Source organism: Astyanax mexicanus, unplaced genomic scaffold (assembly GCF_023375975.1).
Source record: "Astyanax mexicanus isolate ESR-SI-001 unplaced genomic scaffold, AstMex3_surface scaffold_32, whole genome shotgun sequence".
NCBI classification, from domain to species: domain Eukaryota; kingdom Metazoa; phylum Chordata; class Actinopteri; order Characiformes; family Acestrorhamphidae; genus Astyanax; species Astyanax mexicanus.
Window position 1 is genome coordinate 3,080,484 of NW_026040042.1, and position 22,473 is coordinate 3,102,956.

At 36.2% G+C, this 22,473-nt stretch overlaps 2 protein-coding genes across 2 annotated transcripts in view; both read right to left on the reverse strand.

The window, feature by feature from the left end:
* The window catches only part of LOC125789903 (NLR family CARD domain-containing protein 3-like), a 335,798-nt gene that overhangs the window by 291,192 nt on the left and 22,133 nt on the right, over nucleotides 1-22,473 (reverse strand). The window contains exon 3 of the mRNA XM_049472999.1: nucleotides 17,311-17,484. Within this exon, the coding sequence (XP_049328956.1) occupies nucleotides 17,311-17,484 (174 nt within the window). The remainder of the gene's footprint in view (nucleotides 1-17,310; nucleotides 17,485-22,473) is intronic.
* The window catches only part of LOC103029152 (NACHT, LRR and PYD domains-containing protein 3-like), a 442,571-nt gene that overhangs the window by 117,230 nt on the left and 302,868 nt on the right, over nucleotides 1-22,473 (reverse strand). The gene's annotated exons all lie outside the window — the stretch shown is intronic.

Sequence of the window (22,473 nt, forward strand, 5' to 3'; positions counted from 1 at the left end):
CATTTATAAGCGAGATTGGGCGATAGCTGGATGGGAGTGTTGGATCTTTGCCTGGTTTAGGAAGCAAGGTAATGTTGGCAGAGTTCATGTTTGGAGATATTATGCGGTCCTTCTTGATTTGAGTGACCATTCTAAAAAAAATGGGTTCTAACACAGACCAGAATTCTTTATATAACTCTGCAGGAAAGCCATCTGGACCTGGAGCTTTATTATTTGGGAGATCCTGTATTGCTTTAAAGAATTCGGAAGATGAAAAAGGTGAATCAAGAGTCATAACCTGTTCCTCATCTAGTTTAGGTAGACTTATATTTTTCAAAAATTCTTCAATGTCAGCATCAGATGGATTCATCTGTGATGAGTATAATGCCTCATAAAAGTCTTTAAAATTGTTATTAATTTCTTGTGGGTCATGAGTAATGTTACCAACAGAGTCTTTAATTGAAGAAATAGCTGTTTTTTCTTTATTTAGTTTTTTTTTTCTTTATTTATGGAGTTTTTGAACGTAGCTTTAATAATCATTGTCCGATCGGGTGCATTAGAACCAGTACAAAGACACAAACGGGCTCTCGGATGGTGGTTAGAAGAAATAAAAAAATAAAAAAATGAACGAGCTTTTCTTTCTGACTTAGCAGTGAGCAAAATTCACTTAACTTTTGAAAGTACAGATGTGGATGTTGCACTAGAACATTTCACGAAATCATTCCTTTCAGTGGCAAATAAACATGCTCCATACAAAAAACTGTGAATAGGAGACAGATCTTGCCCCTGGTTTTCAGGAGAAATTAGAAATAAAGCCTGGTCAATTGCCAGACGCACAGGGGAATGTGAAAAATGGCTTAAATTTAGACAATTGAGAAACAGATGCACCTCTGCAATTAGAAAAGCCAAATCAGATTATTTCCTCAGCCAAATTACTAGCTCCTCTAATCCACAAGATTTCTGGAAAGCAGTAAACTTCCTCAAAAACAACTCCCAACAAATCCCAACTAAAATTCTAGTCATTAGTAATTTAATCTCTGACCAGCAAGAACTGTGCCAAGCTTTTAATGTACACTTTCCTGCAGCTGGTCAGATATTTAAAAACACTGACTCAAACCTGCCCGTGGATCAGCCCATCATCACTACTACTGCTTCCCAGAAATTCAATATCTTCACCCTCCAGACCTGCTCTCCATACATAGAGGCTAACGCCCTTTCCTCTATTAATCCTCGGAAAACAATAGGTGAGGACGCTCTGGACCCCTACCTTCTGCATCTCGCAACCCCAGTTATTTTAGAACATATTACATACATTTTTAATCTTTCTATTTGATCTTGCAGAATTCCCAGTATCTGGAAAACAGCTCATGTTATTCCTCTGCATAAAGGAGGAGATGCAGCAGATCTAAATAATTACAGACCAATCTCAAAACTGTCTTGTTTATCTAAAATTTTTGAATCCCTACTGAATAACCAGCTCAAGTCTTTTTTTTATGAAAACTCCATCCTGTGTAACTATCAATCTGGATTTAGAGAAAGACATAGCACCATCTCTGCAACCACACTGATTTAAATGATCTATACATGGCCCCAGACAAGAAGAAGTACTGTGCTGCCATTTTTATTGATCTTACAACAGCTTTTGATACTGTTGATCATGATCTACTATTAGGTTCTTTACATTAGATTGGTTTTAGCAATAATGCAACCCTGTGGGCCCAGGATTACCTTTCTGGCAGGAAGCAATGTGTGTCTATTGGTGACCATAAATCAGACCTACAGCCCATAACAAAAGGAGTACCACAGGGCTTAATCCTGGGTCCAGTTTTATTTAATATTTTTATCAATGATCTTGCTGCCTCTTTATTTATTTTTTTTTTTTTTCTTTTAATGTTTTATATTTTCATTCTTGCTCTTAGTTCTATTATTTTTTTAACCACTTATCATTTTTAACATTTTACTTTACTTTTACTATTATCTATTTATTTATTTTTATTTTTTACTATTTTATTTCTTATTATTTCTAAATTATTATTAAATGTGTTCAATCCCTTTGATGTTATAAAGGCTCGGCAACATTGTAAATGAGGGTCACCCTCAATGTTTTTCCCAAGTGAATATAAAGGTTGATTGATTGGTTGATTGATTGATTAATTCATTGATTGAGATCACTTAATAGAATGAGCCCAACCATAACACACCAACAAGATGTTAATTTCATCTTTAGTGAAGTGTTGTTATCTCTTACTTCCTGTGTTGGCCATTCTTCCTCATCTAAGCAAGGAAGTGATATTTCTATCCCAAACTATGTATTTATAGGCTGGAGGTTGGAGTGATTGAGTGAGCGATTTGGATGATGGACCAAATTATTTTTTGTGTACAAGTTTTAGAAGTATTTTTTTAATAATAGGTTTTATCATTAATGTGGGTTTTTGTTTATCTATATAGTCATGTGTGTGTTTACAAATATTAGATAATGCCTAAATATGTTATTTTATTATTTAAATTTCAGAATATGTATAATGATATTGATTCCAACACTTTTCTGATTTTTTAAAGCATAATAGTGAATTATTTATATATACTTGGCAGAACTGAATCAATGTTTGTGTTTTGATTGAGGCGTTTCAGAGGTGGAATCAACAAAGATGTTCTTTGAACTTGTTTGTTAAGTTTTGGTTTCTAAAGCTCTTTGGGAAATACTTGTAGAACTGACTTGTTCTTCTCTCAGGTTCTGCACTAGTTAATTTGTTATTTACTAATAGTGATCACTTTCGGGAAACGCACCCCTGATTGTTATGTTTAAATAATCAATAAAAACACAGACTAATCAATATTACAAAATATAAAACAGCACAGATTAAACACTGAATAATGAAAATACTCACTCAACCTTCCTGGATGCTTTCACCACTGGCAGCAGCCTCAGAAGACATTCTTTTGATTTCTGAAATTTACTCAGGTTAAACTCATCGAGCTCCTCTTTTGAATTCAGCATCACAAACGCCACAGCTGACCACTGATCAGGAGAGAGCTTAACTCCTCTCAGATCACTGGAACCTCCTCTGTTCAGGTATTTCTGGACTTCCTGCACTAGAGAATGATCATTCAGTTCATTCAGACAGTGGAACAGACTGATAGTTTTCTCTGGAGAGGGATTCTTCCTGATCTTCTGCTTGATGTACTTCACTACTTCCTCTTTACTGTGAGAGATGTTCTCTGTCTGTATCAGAAGACTTCGTAAGAGAGTCTGATTGGACTCCAGTGAGAGACCCAGAAGGAATCGGAGGAAAAGGTCCAGGTGTCCGTTCTCACTCTGTAAGGCCTTGTCCACGGCTCTCTTCAGGAAGTCAGACATTGTTCCTTTTTTGGAGAAACCAAATCCACTGTGTTTTTGTTGCAGCACATTTGTGTTGTTGGAGATGAAGGACAGAAACGCATATAAAGCAGCCAGAAACTCCTGAACACTCAGATGCACAAAGCTGAAAACCTTCCCCAGGTGAAGTTCAGACTCCTGTCTGAAGATCTGGGTGCACACTCCTGAGTACACGGACACTTCTCTGACATCAATGCTGCACTCTCTCAGATCTTCCTCATAGAAGATCAGGTTTCCTTTCTCCAGCTGTTGGAAAGCCAGTTTTCCCAGAGCCAGAATAATCTCTCTAGTTTGGTCAAGATCAACATCACTTTTTCTTTGGTACTTCTGGCTGCGGTGTTTGATCTGAAAGATAAGGAAGTGTGTGAACATTTGAGTCAGAGTCTTGGGGATCTCTCCTCCCTCTGCTTCACCCAACATCCTCTCTAGAACAGTGGCTGAGATCCAGCAGAAGACTGGGATGTGGCACATGATGTAGAGGCTTCTGGAGGACTTCATGTGTGTAATGATTCTTTCAGCAAGGCTCTGATCTCTGATCCTTTTCCTGAAGTATTCCTCTTTCTGAGGGTCACTGAACCCTCGTACCTCTGTTACCTGGTCAATACAGTCAGGAGGGATCTGATTGGCTGCTGCTGGTCGAGTAGTTATCCATAGGAGAGCAGAGGGAAGCAGGTTCCCCTGGATGAGGTTTGTCAGCAGCACATCCACTGAGGCTGACTGTGTTACATCAGATACTCTCTTATTGTTCTGGAAATCTAGAGGAAGTCGACATTCATCCAGACCATCAAAGATGAACATGACTTTGTAGTGATGATAATCTCCTGGTTTTAAGTCCTTTGTGTCTTTGAAAAACTGATAAAGAAGATCCTCCAGACTGATTTTTTCAGTTTTCATCAGATTCAGTTCTCTAAAAGGAAGTGGAAATATGAAGAGAACATCCTGATTGGCTTTTCCTTCAGTCCAGTCCAGAATGAACTTCTGCACAGAGACTGTTTTTCCAATTCCAGCAACTCCTTTAGTCAGCACAGTTCTGATGGACTGGTCTTTAAAGAGGTCGTTACATTTGATGGGTGTCTCCTGTGTTGCTGGTCTCCTGGATGCTGCTTCAATCTGTCTGACCTCATGTTCATTATTGACCTCTCCACTCCCTCCCTCTGTGATGTACAGATCTGTGTAGATCTCATTCAGAAGGACTGAGGTTCCAGCATTTGAGATTCCTTCATTAATTTTCTGAAATTTCTCCTTTAGAGTAGATTTCAGCTTTTGATGACAGGACGGAGCCAGTTCTAACAGAAATAGAAAAAACAATATCATTAAATATGGTGAAGTATTAAATATATAATAAAAATGTGCTGTCACTAAAGGCTGTTTACAAAAAAATGAAACTAGTGTAATTCATGCACATATAAAGTATTATGTAAATGATCTAATCACTTACTGGTCTGCAGTTTGTTAGCGAGGTCTGTCTGGTTCATGTTTCTCAGGACGTGCAGTGTGATCTTCAGCGCTCCCTCTCTGACACCACTCTGATCCTCCTCATCCTCTTCCTCTCTCCCAGAGCATGCTGGGTAATCCAGATTCTTCAGCATCTTCAGAAACCTCTCCAGCTGATTCTTTACCAGAGAGATGACTTTGTGCTCCAGCTCCTGATTAAACACATGGTAAGAAATGGTAGTAAACAAGAACAGATAATAGTTTAATAAAATAATTTGCGGTTTATGTCAATATAATGTTTTGGATATGGGATGTGTTGTGTTGGATTCAGATCAAGGGCAAAATTCAAGATTTCTTTTATATTCTTTCTAGCCCTTCTAGCAGTTAGAGCTTTCTCAGAAAGTAACAGAACATAATATTTAACAGTAGAACATGAAAACATAACTGCATTTATATTGAAGTAAAATCTTTGGAATAATCTGGATTTCTGCACTGATCACTAATAAACGGTCTTTATCATAAATTAATGTGTGACTTAGTCATTATGTAAATCACAATTACAAACTCAATCTCACTAAATCTATAAACACTTTTACTGTTGTTCTTGTTCTGTATTTTATTGAGTATGTTAAATAAACCTCTGCAATTCAACTTGGAAAGAGTAAGTAATGATTATTAAACATCCGTTTTATAGCACATAACTTCATATTTAAAGTTTAAATCACATTTTACAGTGTTCACATGTGCTCTGGCATTAGTCACACCTACACACCTTTAATATGGAGTCCATATTTCTCCTGCTGATTTCTGGAGTCTCCTTCTGGACTCTGCCAGAAAACATAACATTAACATATGTTACTAAATGGTGATTGTGAATATATCTACAGAAAGAAAGTTCCAGAAGATCAACCACCACTGCAACACTCCACCAACCTTCACGCTCACCAAAAAGTTAATTCTAGATTTTATCAGATCAGAGAATCATGTTTCTCACAGTCTGGTGTTTTTTTGTAAAATCCAGATGTGTTTTTTACAGAGGTGAGGCTTTTGTTTCCTCCATAAAGATCAGATAGCTGGAGAGCTGCAGTGATGGTTTATCTGCTGAAAGTTTCTCCCATCTGCACACAGGATCTCTAGAGCTCAGTCAGAGTGATGATTATACACTACACTGCCCAAAGTATTCATTCACCCAATCAAATCATTAAACTCAGGTTCCAATCACTTCCATTACCACAGGTGTACAAAACCAAACACCTCCACACACAGACTGATTCTATTTGTTAGAATTTGTATTAGTAGAATTGTTTTCTCTAAAGTGTGTTTTAGTATAGAAGTTATAGTTGTAGAATTCAGAGAAAACATAGAAGTGTCTTTTCATCTTATTCTCCAGAGTCACGTCATCCTTACCTGAGATCAGCAGAACTGTTGTCCTCTCTGAAGTCTATAGGTTCATGCATTGACCGGTCACTCTTCATGGAGAGCCAGCTGGGTTCAGGTGAGTCTGATCTCTTATCCTGATCCAGTCTAAAACACAACCAGTATCAGACACCATCTACAACCTTTCCAGCAAACCTTTCACTTTATACCCAATCACATTACTCTCTCACCTCTCAGCTTCCTGTGTGTCCTGTTCCCCAGAGACACTCATTTTGGAGCTCATCTTCCTCCTTCAGATCCTTCAGAGACACCTAATCCTGTAAACACACACACACACACTTATCAAGTCCACATACTGACTTCCTCTTTAAAGTAAGGTAAAGTTCTTCTCTCTGAGTCTAAAACACTTTTAGTCAGACAGTAAATTCTAGTATTAAAGCTTCAGTTTTTACCTCTGTGCTTTTTATCCAAACGCTCTTCACCTTCTTCTCTCATCTAAACAGAAGCTGCTGAAGATTTCACTTTCACCTCAGACCACCTGAGGAGGCATTTATTTTACAGGTTGAGGAAGAATGACTGATGTTTCTCTCGAACCAATCAGAACACTCCCTCCACCTACCTGCCTGAACAGGTGAGACTCTACCTGAACACAGATGTATGCAGCTGATTCTCAGTGAAAGCTGGACACGGTCTGCTGAGGTGAAAAGACTACTTGAAGTTTTGAAGCACAAACAGCAGGATATGTTCTGACTCTGGTATTCAGTAAATAATAATACATCACAGTTCTGATTAAATAACATCTTACTGAACTTTATCATCATTTTATCTGTTTTAGGAGATTCTCTCATTTACTTTCTGGAGTCTGGAGCCTAGCAGACAACATCTGTTACCTTTTAGTAATTCTGGAGTCAGTTCTGATTTTGTATAGAGAAGTTTGTTCCATCACTAAACAAGAAGGCCTACCCTTACAGACAAAGAGATTATTGGAATAATATATCAGGAGAACAGAAGTGGAAGATCTAAGCTGGTGTTCTAGAAGGTGAAAACTAAAAGGATGTTCCTGTTTCTTAGAGAAAGCCTGTAGCGTTATTTCAGCAGAGGAGTCAGAATATGCTTACATATACACCCTGTACCTTTACTTTCAGTTTTATAAAGAATGAAAAAAGGATTACAGATAGTAGTTAAAGCTCCAGTATTTACCTCTGTGCCTCTTATCCAAAGTTCTTCATGATCTTCTCTCAACTTAACAGATGAAGATTTCAACCAGTTTGATCTGGATTAGGTCCTCGTCTGAAAAGTAAATAAAGGTGTTTTAAGGTTAAAGATGGGGGAGTAACATGTTTCTTGTCCAATCAGAACACTTTTCACCTACCTGTCTAACTAGGTGAGACTCTGTCTGAACATGCAGTGGTATGCAGCACAGCCTCTCCTTTACTTTCTCTGAACTGAGGTCGTCTAACACAGCCTGACATTTTGTAATATTTAAATTACACAATAAACACTGACCCTTAAGTGATACATATACATTATTTTCAGGAGAAACTCGGCTTCAGTAATGTAATAGCAATTAGTATTTCATTTATTTATCTATATTTTCTTTACATTGAGTCAAAATTGAATTTAATTGAATGAAATGACCAACAAAATTATATTGAGACACTATTTTACCTCAACTTCCACTGAAATTTAGAAAAGTCTTAAATTCCCATTTTTTCCACTTTCAGATTAGGTGTATAAATTATGATTCAACCTGCATTAAACTGTACTATGGTTTAGTTTTGTCCTACATTTAATCTAACTGCAGTTCTGTTCTTCCTTCCAACATGTTGAATTATCTCCCCAAATGATTTAAGGAATTTTAACCTGTCAGAGAATCTTCTGTGTTTTTGGGCTGAAAAAAGTCCTCAGACCCACAACTCCCCCCTCAGTACTGAGCTGTAGTGATTATTCACTCTGTACATGATGAGTTATGGGATATTAAACACTACAACATTAATTATTCCAGGATTACTGATCTGAGCTTGTTGTAACGCTCATGTTTGACTGTAGAAACGTCCAGTTTGGAGTCAGAGTCTGATCCAGCTCATTCCTGCTTCTCATTGGTTGAACTGCTGCCAGTCAAAATTAAAATAGGCCAGTTTATCCATCTTTATATAGGATATATCTGTATAATGTACTAAAATACATCTGTGGATTATCTGTGATTTAATGTATCAAATTGTGAGTTAAATGACATAAGAACTGAAGTGTTTATAAAAAAAATATTATATTTAGCAAAAGTATTCAACCCCTTTGAACTTTTTCACATTTTGCCACCTTACAACCACAAACTTAAATGTGTTTTATTGAGATTTTAAGTGATAGATCAACACAAAGTAGCACATGTTTGTGAAGTGGAACGAAAACGATACATGGATTTAAACATTTAGATCAAATAAAAATCTAAAAAGTGTGATGTGCAAAAGTATTCAGCACCCTTTATCAGTACTTAGTAATGCCACCTTTCACTGGAATCAGAGCCATGTCTAGGTAGGTTTGTAGAAACTGTTATAGAATAGTTTTTTGCTCATTTTTAGATGATGGTTTGATCACCTGTCTGGTGAGTTCTTTGGTCTTCATGATGCTGTTTGTTCACTAGTGTTCTCTAGCAAACCACTGAGGCCTTCACAGAACAGCTGTATTTATACTGAGACTAAATAACACACAGCTGGATTAACTCTATTAACTCATTAAGTGACTTGTGAGGGTAAATGATTGCACTTGATTTTATTTAGGGGTTTCAGAGTAAAGGGGTCTGAATACTTTTTCATGTCACACTTTTCAGATTTGTACTTTATTAAACTTTTGTAAACATGTATCATTTTCATTCCACTTTAAATGTGTGTGCTACTTTGTGTTTGTATATCACTTAAAATCTCAATAAATTACATTTAAGTTTGTGGTTGTAAGGTGATACAATTAAAAAAAAAAGTTCAAGGGGTTTAAATACTTTTGCAAGACACTGTAATTATTATAATTATTTTATTAGGACAATAACAGCTGTACCGTATGATACCATATTAAAATCACAGCAGTGTCACATTTCAATATGTTAATAATTTATTCACCATAAATCGTCCTAGTAGTTAAAGAGACGATCATTGATAACTGTGTAATAACTGTGTAATAACTACTATACTATAGAACAGCTGAACAGACAGTGTAATAATTAGCATTATGTGTCTCAGTATTTTATGGTAGAATCACAGATACCACATAACTATGTCTATAACTATAAACTACAATAGTAAAACTATGGCAGCATCATTAATTAAACATAGTGATCATAAGGAACCACAGTAGTTCAGAGTAATGTTATGGTTATATATGCAATAACTATAGTTACTATATAAAATCATAGTAAAACCATAGTAATTCTTTTGTAAGAGTAACTAAGAGCTAGATTAATTTAATAGATTAATGATGAGCTTCCAGCAGCTGATCAGCCAATAGACTGCACTAGAAAATCAACACATAGAAACAACAGTAAAATAAACTAAACACTGCACTTTATTAATATATGAAATAAACAGGCAGCATTAATGCTAAAAGTCTCTCTTTACACTGCAAACATGATCATTACAGACAGTAGCTGTGAGGGAGAGCTGGCATCCCCCCACAGGAGGGAGGCAGAGAGCCACCACTCAGCCTGAATCCAGACCTGCTGCTAGACTGGTTTCCACCACCAGAGGGAGGCAGAGAGCTTCCTCTTATCTCATCATTCATCATCTGCTCCACATGAGCTCTGGTCTATTTACAGTTTTTTACAATCACTAACATGCTTTTATCTGATCTGTATTCACATTTTCAAAACTCTAAATACGCTTAACTCAACATCTGTCTGTTGTGGACTAAACTGTTCATACAGTTCATGTAGCGATCACACAATATGTATTCAATTAGCATGTTTTATACATGCTTACATTTTATTAACAAACTCAATTATCCACTAACACAGTTCTGGATTTTTCTTATCTTATTTACAATTGCTTTAATACAGCATGCTAAAATTAAATATCTCATGTTACAAACCTTAAATACAGAATATAACTGCTGTTTTTACAACAATAGCATGTGTAAATCTATTATAACTAATATACAATTTTCAATCTACACACTATTGATAATAAATAAAAGACTATGATAAGCCAATCAGAGCTGGAACTGGATTTTATCATTAGATATAATGCTGTCAGTGACATGAACACATATAAAAGGGGATTTTTGTTTTGGACTGAGTGTGGCCAGTGTAGCTATTGGAGCTCATAGAGAGAGAGAGAGAGAGAGAGAGAGAGAGAAAGAAAGAAAATCTCTGGATGGAGGGAAAGTAATAGTTACTCCAGGAAAAGGTGGAGTTAAACCAGGACAAGGGAGAGAGGAAGAGTTGGGTCAGGATAAGGAAGAGGAACAAATGTGCCAAAAGTATTTCCATTCATTACTCTGTAGGTAGAAGTATAGATACTAGAGTTTAAAATATAAATACTTCTGTAGAAGTTGAAGCATCAACTCAAGTATCAACTTTTACTCAAGTAAAAGTCTAAAAGTTCTGGTTTCAAAAATACAGTAAAAAGTATAAAAGTTAAAGTAATGGAAGGGAAAGTTTAGGCCACGCCACAGAGTCCTATAGTGCACTTTTTATTCTACTCTATAGTTCTATAAAATAAATATCACTTAACAACTTTTAGACAATATGTTGCTCACATTTGATACTCAAGTAATTTTATATAAAAACAATCATGATGCTGTTTCTGTAATTTCAGTAGCTTTTATTATTTTAACAGTGGTTGCACTGTGATTGACTCTACGTAGCTCTGGAACAAAGAACATGCGTTCTTGTGTTTTGAAAGAATTAGTTGATGTTAATCAGGTGTTTGTGTTTTTGTGATGACAAAATGTGCTTTTGTGCAGAAAATGAACTGGGGTGGGTTTCCCGAAAACTTCGTAATGCGTTAACTTCGTTAACTTGTACTTAAGATTGATCGTTAATTAAAGAGTGTTTCCCAAACCGGTGCGTAACTAAAGTACTACGTAAACTCGCTCGCAGATTAACGAGTGCTCTCACCCAATCGTTATTTTTAGAGAGCTTCTTTAGGGGATCTCGACTTGCAGTTCAGCACCTTAAACACCAGGGACCGCCAATTTTGAGGGAGAAAAATGTTAATTTCCGTGGTTGAAGCAATTATATTATATTACTATTAATTATAATCAATTATATTATATTATATTATATTATATTATATTATATTATATTATATTATATTATATTATATTATATTATATTATGTTATATTATATTATATTATTCCCCGTGTCTGCGGGTGCTCCAGTTTCCTCCCACAGTCCAAAGACCTAATTGGATGTCGGATAAAAATTAAAAACTGCCCCTTAGGTGTGAGTGTGTGAGTGGATGTGTCTGTGTGTCTGTCTTTGTCTGTCAGCCCTGCGATGGATTGGCGGCCTGTCCAGGGTGTATAGCCTACTGCCTTCCGCCCGATGCCGGCTGGTAGACTCCAGCCCCCCCGCGACCCTTAAAGGATAAAGCGGTTGACGATGAGTAAGTGAGTGAATGAGTTATATTATATTATATTATATTATATTATATTATAATGCCAACTTTGTCTGTGGCTTGTAGTCTAACTGGGCAAACCCACGAATACATTATTAAAATCCAGATTCCTGTATGATGCTCACGGTCTAAGCAAAGCTGCAAAGTCAGCAAGTCCGTGGATTCTGTAATCAGGCTGTTACTGTGGAATACACACAACTATACACAATTCCCACCAGCCCGGGAATTACAGCACAACACTATATATTTCCATGCTATTGGGAAAATCCCTGGTACTGTAGGTCCGGTGCAGGGGACGCCTGCGGTGTCTTTAATCACACCTACACGTATTGTAAAGGGTATCGGTGAATGTGCAGGTAATATTTAATATTATTCCTTAATCAGGTGATTCTAACCAACATTGTGGCCGTTTATCTGGGCAAACTCTGGGGTGTATCAGCTCACAAATATATAAATACCAGTCAAAAGTTGGACACGTCTCATTCACTGTTTTTATTTTATTTTTTTTTACATTGTGGATTAATATTAAAACCATGAAAACTATTAATTGACGCATATGGAATTATCTAGTAAACAAAAAGGTGGGCTTAACAATCCCCTGACCTAAACCCAACTGAGATGGTGATTGGATGAGCATACTCATGTTGGTTTAATATATATAACATACGCATATGTATTATTATATTATTTTTATATTTTTTATATATTATATTTTTTATATTATTATTAATAATTATAATAATAAATTAATATTACTCGCCAAATTACTATTAATAATATTAGTATAATATCTATATATCTATATATATATATATATATATATATATATATATATATATATATATATATATATATATATATATATATATAAACAATAATCGTTTTAAAAAAGTAAAAAAAATTTAAATAGATTATATTTTCGAGTATTTATTTAGTCATATGTATCTTTAGGAGTATTTTATTAATGCCAAAGTACATCTTTTTGTAATTTAAATGTCAGAATATGTATAATATTGATGATTACAACACATTTCTACGTTTTTAGGGTGTAATAGTGAATAAATACTGCATATTGGCAGTGTTGAATCGATATATGTGGATCGATTGAGTGCGCTGTTTTGGGGGAGGAGTCAACAAAGACGTTCTTTAACCTCGTTCGTTAATTTTCACGTTGCGAAGCTCTTTGGGAAACACTTGCAGAACTGGCTCGTTCTTTACTCACGTCATTCGTTAGTTAGTTCGTTATTCACTAAGATTGATCGTTTTCGGGAAACCCATCCCTGTTTGGTTAATTGTATGAGGGAGGTGTGGTGCTGTATTTACAGTTTAGATAAAGTAAAATCTAAAGTACTGGTAAATGCTTCTCAGCAGTTGTAAAATAGAAACTGTAAGGAGATCTCTCTGTGTTTCTGAAGTGTTTTTAGTAAAAGTAGAAATGATTCAGTAAATTTCCCCCAACCTGCCTCTAATTACTGACTTTATTTCAGCAGTAAAAGATCTGTTCTTGACTGGAGTCTCTCGGTGCAGCACTTTCACTGTGGTTCTCATTCTCATGCTGAACAATCATTGATGGATTCTCTTCTTTGTGTTTATGAACATTACAATCTCCAACCGCTGTGTTTTACCCCAAGTGCACAAAATCATCATCATCACATAAGTCTGGATGCAGCTTTGTTCTACAGATGTAAGAAAAGGGAATTAAATCTGTTAATATCAGAGTCAGAGGACTTTCTCTGCTGGAGGAAAATTTAAAGTTTAAATCTACTGGTTTTCTATTGAGGGTTTTTGTTGAAGTCTAGAGTCAAATGTTTGGAGGCTAATTTTGATTTGGAAGCTGCACATTTTCCCATCAAACATGTTCTAAGGTTTTAAAGTTTCATTAGTCATTAATCTGAGAAACTCTGATTAATTCTACACTTTTAAAAGTCTGGGTTTAGGCTTTATGAAGTTTGGTATATGCTGGTCTGTTGTGGAAGGTGTGATCTGGGTGTGATCTGGGTTTAGATAGTTTAATACTTTAATATGATTCTTGTTGGATCATTAATAAAAGAGTGGGATCTAGAGTTTGTAGATGACACCATTATTAAACTAGAAAAGTGCATTTCCTGAAGGAAACACAGGATGGTTGTGCAGCTAACGCATAATGTAAGAAAAGAACTAGCCAGTACTGAAGTGTTTCCCAACAGTGATTTGATGAGGTACTGACACCTGAAATAGTTTTCTCAACATCTTGATGGTTGATTGGTTGATGGGGTTTTATTGCCACTTCAGCATATATTTGGCTATTTGTAGCATACACTTGGTTTTATATATCCAGACAGAGCAAAGTTGTTTAAAGTTTCTAGCACGATAAGGGAAATATATTTAGCTACAAATGTATTAAAGTAGGTGTTTCAGGTTAAGATGCGATAAAAACTTTAAGATCTTCCCTGGTGGGTTTTTTTCCCCTAAAAGGTCTTTAATGTTCTTTTCTTAATAGGAAGATTGTCTTATATGGTTATAGGCAGGACAGTCGATGAGGATGTGTTCAATAGGAGGATGTTGCACGGTTGACAAGAGTGAATTATTGGGTTATTATAATTTATAGATCTGTATATTTAGAATGGGAGTTGGGCCCAGTTCCTATTATATCCCCCTGCTATATCAGATAATACCAGACTGCATACCGCTACAGCAGCTGCAGTTACACACAGCCTACTGTCAGCAGGACACTGAGGAGAGAGCAGGACACTGAGCAGTGAGGACCACCAGCCTCTGCTTTACTCAGCTCACTTTCTTCTGCTTCATTCAGGATTTAAAACTCAGATTTGAACATCACTGCTGAAACACTGATCTTCTGTCCCATAGAAATAAAAGGCTTTTGGATTCAGTGTTTGTCTCTTTATATAAACTGTATAAAACACATTTTTCCACACTATAGTCTCTTCTAATGGTCTTGTTTTAATGAATTTTAAAATTTAAATGAATTAAAATTAAAATAATGAATTTAAATTCCATAGAAGCTGAAAGTGTTTTCTACAGTGAGTTAACAGACAGTTAACACTGTGGAGGGGAAACAGATACCAGTTTTCACACCTTAATAAAACCTTTCATAAGTTTCATAATTAAACACAACAGAATAAACTCTGACTCAGAAAATGAAGACAGACATTATTGGATTTGATTATCCTCTATGTATTTATTTACATATATTACAGGGAAAATGCAGATAAACACTGTTACACAAAATACAAGTTATGTAATGTATAAAGGAATTCTAGCAGAAGCTAATTTCCAGCTCCTGTTTCTGGTTAGAAATACTTAAAAATAAATAAAACACATTTTAAGGCTCTGTAAAAGTTAAAAGAATGAGTGTGGATACAGTTTATACAGCTTCTGAAGGTTTCCACACATTTCTTATTGATTTAAACAACATGATAAAAGTATAAGACAGTGCTGAACTGATCACTGTCGACTGGTTAACCCTCACTGCTCTGCCTGCTATACAGAATATAAAAATGTACTATACTGTATGTGTAGATTCAGATCTCTCTAAACCAGATTCCACACCACATTTTAGCACAGCCAATGATTTAGAGCTCGGGGTATTTACCCAAGAGTCTGAAAATGCTGCTCTACCTCTCACTGACTTTCAGTAGGAATTAAGAATCTTCTGGAACCAAAATATCATCTGTGAAAATTTCAGTTTCTGACAGACAAGGCTCCCACTTTCCTACTAAACTCCACAATATAGAAATCAACAAGGTTCTATTTCCACTCTGATAAGAAGATTAGAGCTGTTCTGATAATGATCTGTTACTGTTTAGTTCAGCTATTCCAGCTGCTGAACAGCCGGATCTCACTTCAGCTCATATGAACATTTTGGAAGCTTCTAAACTCCACAGAAGTGCTGAATGAAGAGCTGATGAAGAGCCCAGATTGTCCAATAAGAGCAGGTCAGGTTTTCAGAAGCTGGAAAGCAGAAAACAGAACAGAATGATCAGACATGAACACACACTTACAGTCAGCACTCACCTTATTAGATTGTGAAAACATCCACAAGCAACAGAAATTGTATAAAATCCTCTAAATCTAAAACTCTCATTCTCTGTCTGACTGAAACTCACTGAGCACAGTTCCACACACAAGGTGATTCAGAACAGCTTCATCAAACAAACTACAGCTTAATCCTATAAAACCACACACTCACATACCAAACACTTCACACTCTACACTGTAGAGATGGAGACTTTGGGTTATTTTTGGTAAAAACTACTAAATAAAAATGTATTATATGTTTAATTATAGATATTAAAAATATTTGGTTTGTTAAACCAATAATGAGTCTTAGAGAGTAATATATTCTCACTGCACTGAGAAAAGGCTGTGAAGTTCATCCTGTGTTTAAAAGTTAAACAGGTTTGATTGAAGTTGATACAATATTTCCAGTGACTGTGAACCACAGTAACACACTCTGTTTCACACAGGTCTGATTTCACCCTAAACGTCACTAAAATAATGGTCTGATCTGGTTTGTTCTGCAGGTCAATCAAACACCTCCTTCCTTTAAGAAACAGGAAGTTCTTGATCATGCTGTGATGTAAATGACCCCCCCCCTGTTCAGTTTCTTTACTGCCTAAGTTGGTACTGCCCCTTTAAGAGAGGGAGCTAGTTTGAGGGTGCTGCTGGGAAGAGCTGCTGCTGTGAGGAGTTGCTGCTGCAGTAAAGAGAGTATTTTTCACCTTAAAAGGTTCCTTGTGTGTGTTGAACTCATTTTTTACTGAACTCAATCTTTCATTGAGTCATTTTTTGTCTTTTTGCTGCACCTTTTGGATGATTGTACAGAAGTTTGGAGGTTGTGCTAAACTCCCTCATGTAGCTTTATTAGTTATTAGAAGCACAGCCAAACACAGCCAACAAAGGTAGAAGCCTCATTAAATATTGCACCCTTGGTATGCGGCACGAGGTATGTTGCAGTTGATTATATGTCAAAGTGTGAAATAAGCTATCAAAGTGTGTTATTTGTGTTATATTTTCCCTAATTAAGCTAGACTCTGCAATGCTAAGTATAAGCTCTCTGTTTCACAAATGTATGCAAGACTGGTGTAAATGTATCTTTTTGAGTGCTTATTTTGTGTCTGATTCTACATTGTTGTTAGTCATGTAACTTGCATTTATGTGTAAAGTGTATTTTTTGTTTCTGTTTTATATTTTATTGTTTTCACGGTGCTCATTACGGTGTTCATCAGAGATAGAGACATACTTGAAGTCCATCTACTGGATTGAAAGACTCGAAATAAATACAAGCACCCGTTAGAGACTCTCTGCGATTTATTTGATGCCAAGGGCTGCTACATGTGATGTAACCCATCCAAACATACTGATTTTATTTCATCAAATCAAAATCCCCATTATTGGTGCATTTTGTGTAACATTCTACCAATTCACTGTATACAATATTACCAAATTAACCTAGACCCAACTCTAAAACGCTGTAGGTGACCATCAATTGTGTGTGTGTGTGTGTGTGTGTTTCAGAGACAGTAATTCAATAGCTTACTCTAGTTTTTCCAGTTTAAAGTGAGGATCCTCCTGTAGATCAGAGAGCAGCTTCTCTCCTGACTCTCCTGGATTATTGAGGTTCAGATTCAGCTCTCTCAGGTGTGAGGGGTTTGATTTCAGAGCTGAAGCTAAAGCAGCACAGCCTTCTTCTGTAATACTGCAGTTGATCAGCCTGCAGAGAGAAGGAGTGAAAAGTACAACAGATGAGTGAACAGTTATATTCACACACTAGGAGTGTAAAGACCCCCCATACACCCAACCCCCACTAGCTCCTAACAATGTTGTAGGAGCAAGTATAAATAAGCTTAACTATACCTGTGAAAGAATCAGACCTGTAAATGTATATTAACATGTCTTATAGTCATTAACATCATATAGACAAACACAGGGTAAGACAGGCATTAGTATTGGATTTTATATACCCTGCATTCCAACCCTCTGCTATTGACCTGTAGAACTACATTAAACACTGCCAAAGAGAGCAGTGTAAATTCCACCCACAGAGAACACTGATAGTTCTACTGAGCTCAAGAAGAGACCTGAATGTTCATCACTCTCTCGCTCTGTTGCACAAAAATGAGCATGAGCAGCTCGATATACTGATTTGTGGGATAATGTACATGATTTGTGGCTGTCAGGGAGACACTATCAATATGCAGGAGAATCCTGCAGATCACAGGATCTGTAAAATCTCTGAGTTAAAGATGAATATATAAATCACTCTGTTACTTTGTGTAGAAGAAATTTCTCTCCTATAGTGTTACAGAAACTACTACAGCTTCACTCCTGAATCCTGCTGTTCATTATTACTCAGGTTCAGTTCTCTCAGAGTTGAGGAGTCAAATTGGGGTCTTAATAAAACAATCACGAAAAAAAAAAATCCACAAGTTGCTTAATAATCTGATATTGCAAACAAATACGAGAACACAAGTTACTGTTTACTTGTAATAATTTTCAGGATAAATCTTTTGCAACACCACTTTTTCTTTGTGTGTTATGATCCATTTTTCTTTTTGCAATTCATTCCCTGCTTTGGGTTCCTACGTTTTGTTTGCGACTCTATTTTGACCCCTTTTTGATGTGGGGGCGTAGGGAGATAAGAGGCACGTGGCCAAAATGGAAAGGCGGGTTATGGAGGATTAACATCATCAGCTGGAGCCTCTGTAGCTATATGTAATGCTGGAGGCCAGCCAGTTCATCCGGCCGTCCTGACCGAGCTAACCAGGCTCAACTACAGCTATTTATAGTTCATTTGTTAATGCTAAACAATTATTTTACATATACATAATTATTAAATTATATAACATTGTTGTTTTCAGTTGTTAAATTGAGCAGGAGGCTGAATTTGGCTTCTTTTTCACCAGCATGCTTGCTGCAGTTACATGCGGCCGCCTGTAGATGGCGGATTTTAACAGGAAAAAGCCCCATTAAAACAACGCTGTGCAAAAGCTCTGAATAAAAAGGAAAAACACCGAAACACCTACAAGTTTATTTTAGACTTCAATATAATATAGATAAATTAATATAATAATGTAACTGCAGAACATAAAATAAAAAAAGTTTTACTCTTGGGGGAGTATTCCTGGGGGAATTAGACTGTTCCAGGAACTTATATACATTTACATTTACATTTTCGGTATTTAGCAGACGCCCTTATCCAGAGCGACTTACAACAGTGCTTCAAAGTTACTTAAGTTATCCAAAGCTAGTTTGTAGACTAGAATCAAGAGATACATAGAACTTAATCATGTTTAGAACCCTAGGAACCTCTTTTTTTTTTTTTTTTTTTAGTTTAGGAACTCTTTAAAAAGATGTGTCTTCAGTCGACGTTTGAAGATGGCGAGTGACTCTGCTGTTCTGACATCCAGTGGAAGTTCATTCCACCACCTTGGTGCAGCACAGAGAAGAGTCTGGATGTCTGTTTTCTGTGTGTTTTGAGTGATGGAGGTTCGAGTCGAGCCGTACTGGAAGCTCTAAGAGCTCTTGGTGCAGATCTGGCTTTGACCATCGCCATCAAGTATGAAGGAGCTGGTCCGTTTTTTGCCTTGTAGGCCAGCGTCAGGGTTTTGAATCGGATGCGGGCGGCATACAGATACACACAAGTACACACGTCAAAAAATAGAATGATAACAAAAAAAAACAAAGGAAGACATTTTCTAGGCTAGGTTCGGTCCGCTCCACTCTGCATCTAAAATGTCCCACGATGAAGCCAAACCGAGCCTAACTGACCGGTTCCGCTACATACAATATTTTCCTTATTCTGGCTGAAGCGATTTTGTAGTTTATGTTGTAACTGAGTTATTTATAGATGATAAAGTCTATAGGTTTGATTATTTTACGGGGATATCATGTTCCTTTTATGTGTATGAAGGCTTTTTGCATCTGTTATCCTGGTTGAAGCATTTTTATTTTGATCTGTTAAATTTGTTTACAAAAGAATAAGAAGCCTCTGTTATAATTTAAAGTTATTTATATTGGTAATATGTATATAGGTTATAGGTTTATGTTTGACAGGGATGTTGTGTTTTTATTTTGCTATATGCAAATAAAAGTGAGCATTGATTTATTTCAGAGTATTTATATCGAAATATTATGGAAATTATGTCGTATCGACCGAAATTAAGGAATAAATCGGGATATAAATTTTTGGCGGATATAAATTTTTCCCCCCAAAAAATGATATAGTTTTACTCAGCTGTACTGTTAATGAGGAGTGAGTGACCGCTGTGAAAATAGGAAATCTTTTTTTAAGTTCCGCCCCTCATTGGAAGCAGCCAATCAGCTTGCTGGTTTTGCGGCGCGCGGAGGAGAGTCAGTGTGCTGGTGGGAGGGAAGCCCCTCCCCCTCGCTGTGAGATTTAGAAGCGGGGTACAGAATCAGCTGATGTTAAAACAGATCTGGATATACGGAGATTTTTCTAAAAGAAAGGTAAAGGAGCTAACCATGTAAACTGTGGTGACACTGTTTCTGATAGCTGGTTAAAAAGACACGTCTCTGAATCAAAACACACAGATCAAACCCACTGTGTGCTTAATAAACTGCAGCTGTGTTAGTCAGTTAGCTTAACTTTGGAATTAGATAGATAGGGAGTTAAGGTTTAAGAAAAAATAAACTATATATGTAATGTTCAACTTGCCCTGATGTACCTGATCAGCTAATCACTATTTCATTTTCAAACTGTGTTTATTAATTTAAGATCTCAGGACTTACTGTAAGCTATAATGAACAACAATTCATTTAAATAACTAGATATCTAGAAGCTGGATGTAGAGGATAGCCAGAATTTAGTACAGTACTTTATGTTGGTAGTTTAAAGCAGTTTCTTAACCCTGATCTCTGCCCTAAAATTGTGTGTTTTCCACCAGATCCAACTAATCAGCTAATAAACAATCCTTTACTGAGTTTACCTGTTAAAATCCCTTAGCCCCTAATGTGCACGCCTGTGTGTGTTAGTGTGTGTGTGTGTAGTGGTGTGTGTTAGAGTGAGTGGGAGTGTTAGTGTGTGTGTGTGTAGTGGTGTGTGTGTGTGTGTGTGTGCGTGTGTGTGTGTGAAGGTGAGATTCTCTGTTTGTTGTATTTTGATGATCTTACCACAGTTTCTCCAGTTTACAGTGTGGATTCTTCAGTCCAGCAGAGAGCAGCTTCACTCCTGAATCCTGCAGTTTATTATAACCCAGGTTCAGTTCTATCAGAGTTGAGGAGTTTGAGCTGAGAACTGAGGTCAGATCTGCACAGCTTTTCTCTGATAGATTACACCCAGCCAGCCTGAGAGAGAAATGATAATCCATTAGAAACACTGACATATAAACACAAACACCCCTATTAGTATATATTTGAGATAATTATGCTTTATCCCATAATAGTTATGCAATCCCTTTTTAAACTATAATACATCTGGTAAATATATCTATTGTTTATAACAGTTCATGTAAAAATATTATACTATTATTTACTGAATTAAAATGAGTGAAGCTGAAGATGTTTTACATATTTAAGAAATGTTTAACATGTTTCCCTTCCTTTACTATAAACAATAATATGCACATGAATACATATACATATCCTCCACACACACAAACTAACTCTAATTTCTTTATCAATAAATTGGTTACAGAAAAGTTTCAGTGATTATTTTATAAATTATTAAAGCAAGACATGATCATTCATTTAGCTGAATCTCACACTGCAGATTAAACTAACACTGAACTTTAATTCAGATAAACAGACATGCATGTACTTCTGATAAAGAGCTCAGAATAGAACACTTTCCCACAGAGAACATGCTGCTCAGTGTATTTCTCTTTATGAGGGTGAAATTAGAATAAGATTATTTAGTATTGTTAAGTGAGAGATCTATATTTATGTGCACATGGTCAGAGGTAGTTTTATTAGTTTAGGGTTTAAATGATTCTGTTGAACCACACTTCAAAAGCAATGTCTGATTTTCTTTCCACTCTTCAGAGGACTATTGGTACTTTTTGTTTATTCATTTATTTGTTTAATTTACATATACATATATACATTTAATATAGTTGGGGAGTGTAGGGTTGGAGGGAGTGAGATGCAGAAGGGGGTACAGGGGAAAAAAAAACAAACAAACAAACAAAACAGAGAAAGAAAAAAAGAAAAGAGAAAAAATAGGAAAGAAAGAGACATACATATATACACAAAAATATAGCTAAACAGAAAACAGAATCATGAAGTTATGTGCAATTTTAATTAATGATTTTGCTACAGTTTATCTTGTGTGGGATTATTGTGATTTACTGTAATGTTTGAATTAGATGTGTCTAAATTGGGTCTGAATCTGTGTTTTTGGTGGGTTCTGAGTGTGTAGAGAGAGATAGTCTGTTAGTAGATTTTTTCCAGTGATTGATGTTAATGTTATTTTTGTTTTCCAGTTTATGAGGATGATTTTCTTGGCGATGACTCGCGACATTAAGATTATTCTATTGTTTTGTGGTGTTGTGTTAGTGGTTGGTGTGTCTCCTAGTAGGCAGAGTGATGGTGTTGGGTGGATTTGGGTGGTGAGGGCATGAGATAAGAGGGTGATAACTTCTTTCCAGAACTGGTTAACGGGTGTGCAGTGCCACATAGCGTGGATATAATTATCAACTGTGTTTTGATTGCACTGTGTACAAATTGGTGAGTTTGTGAATCC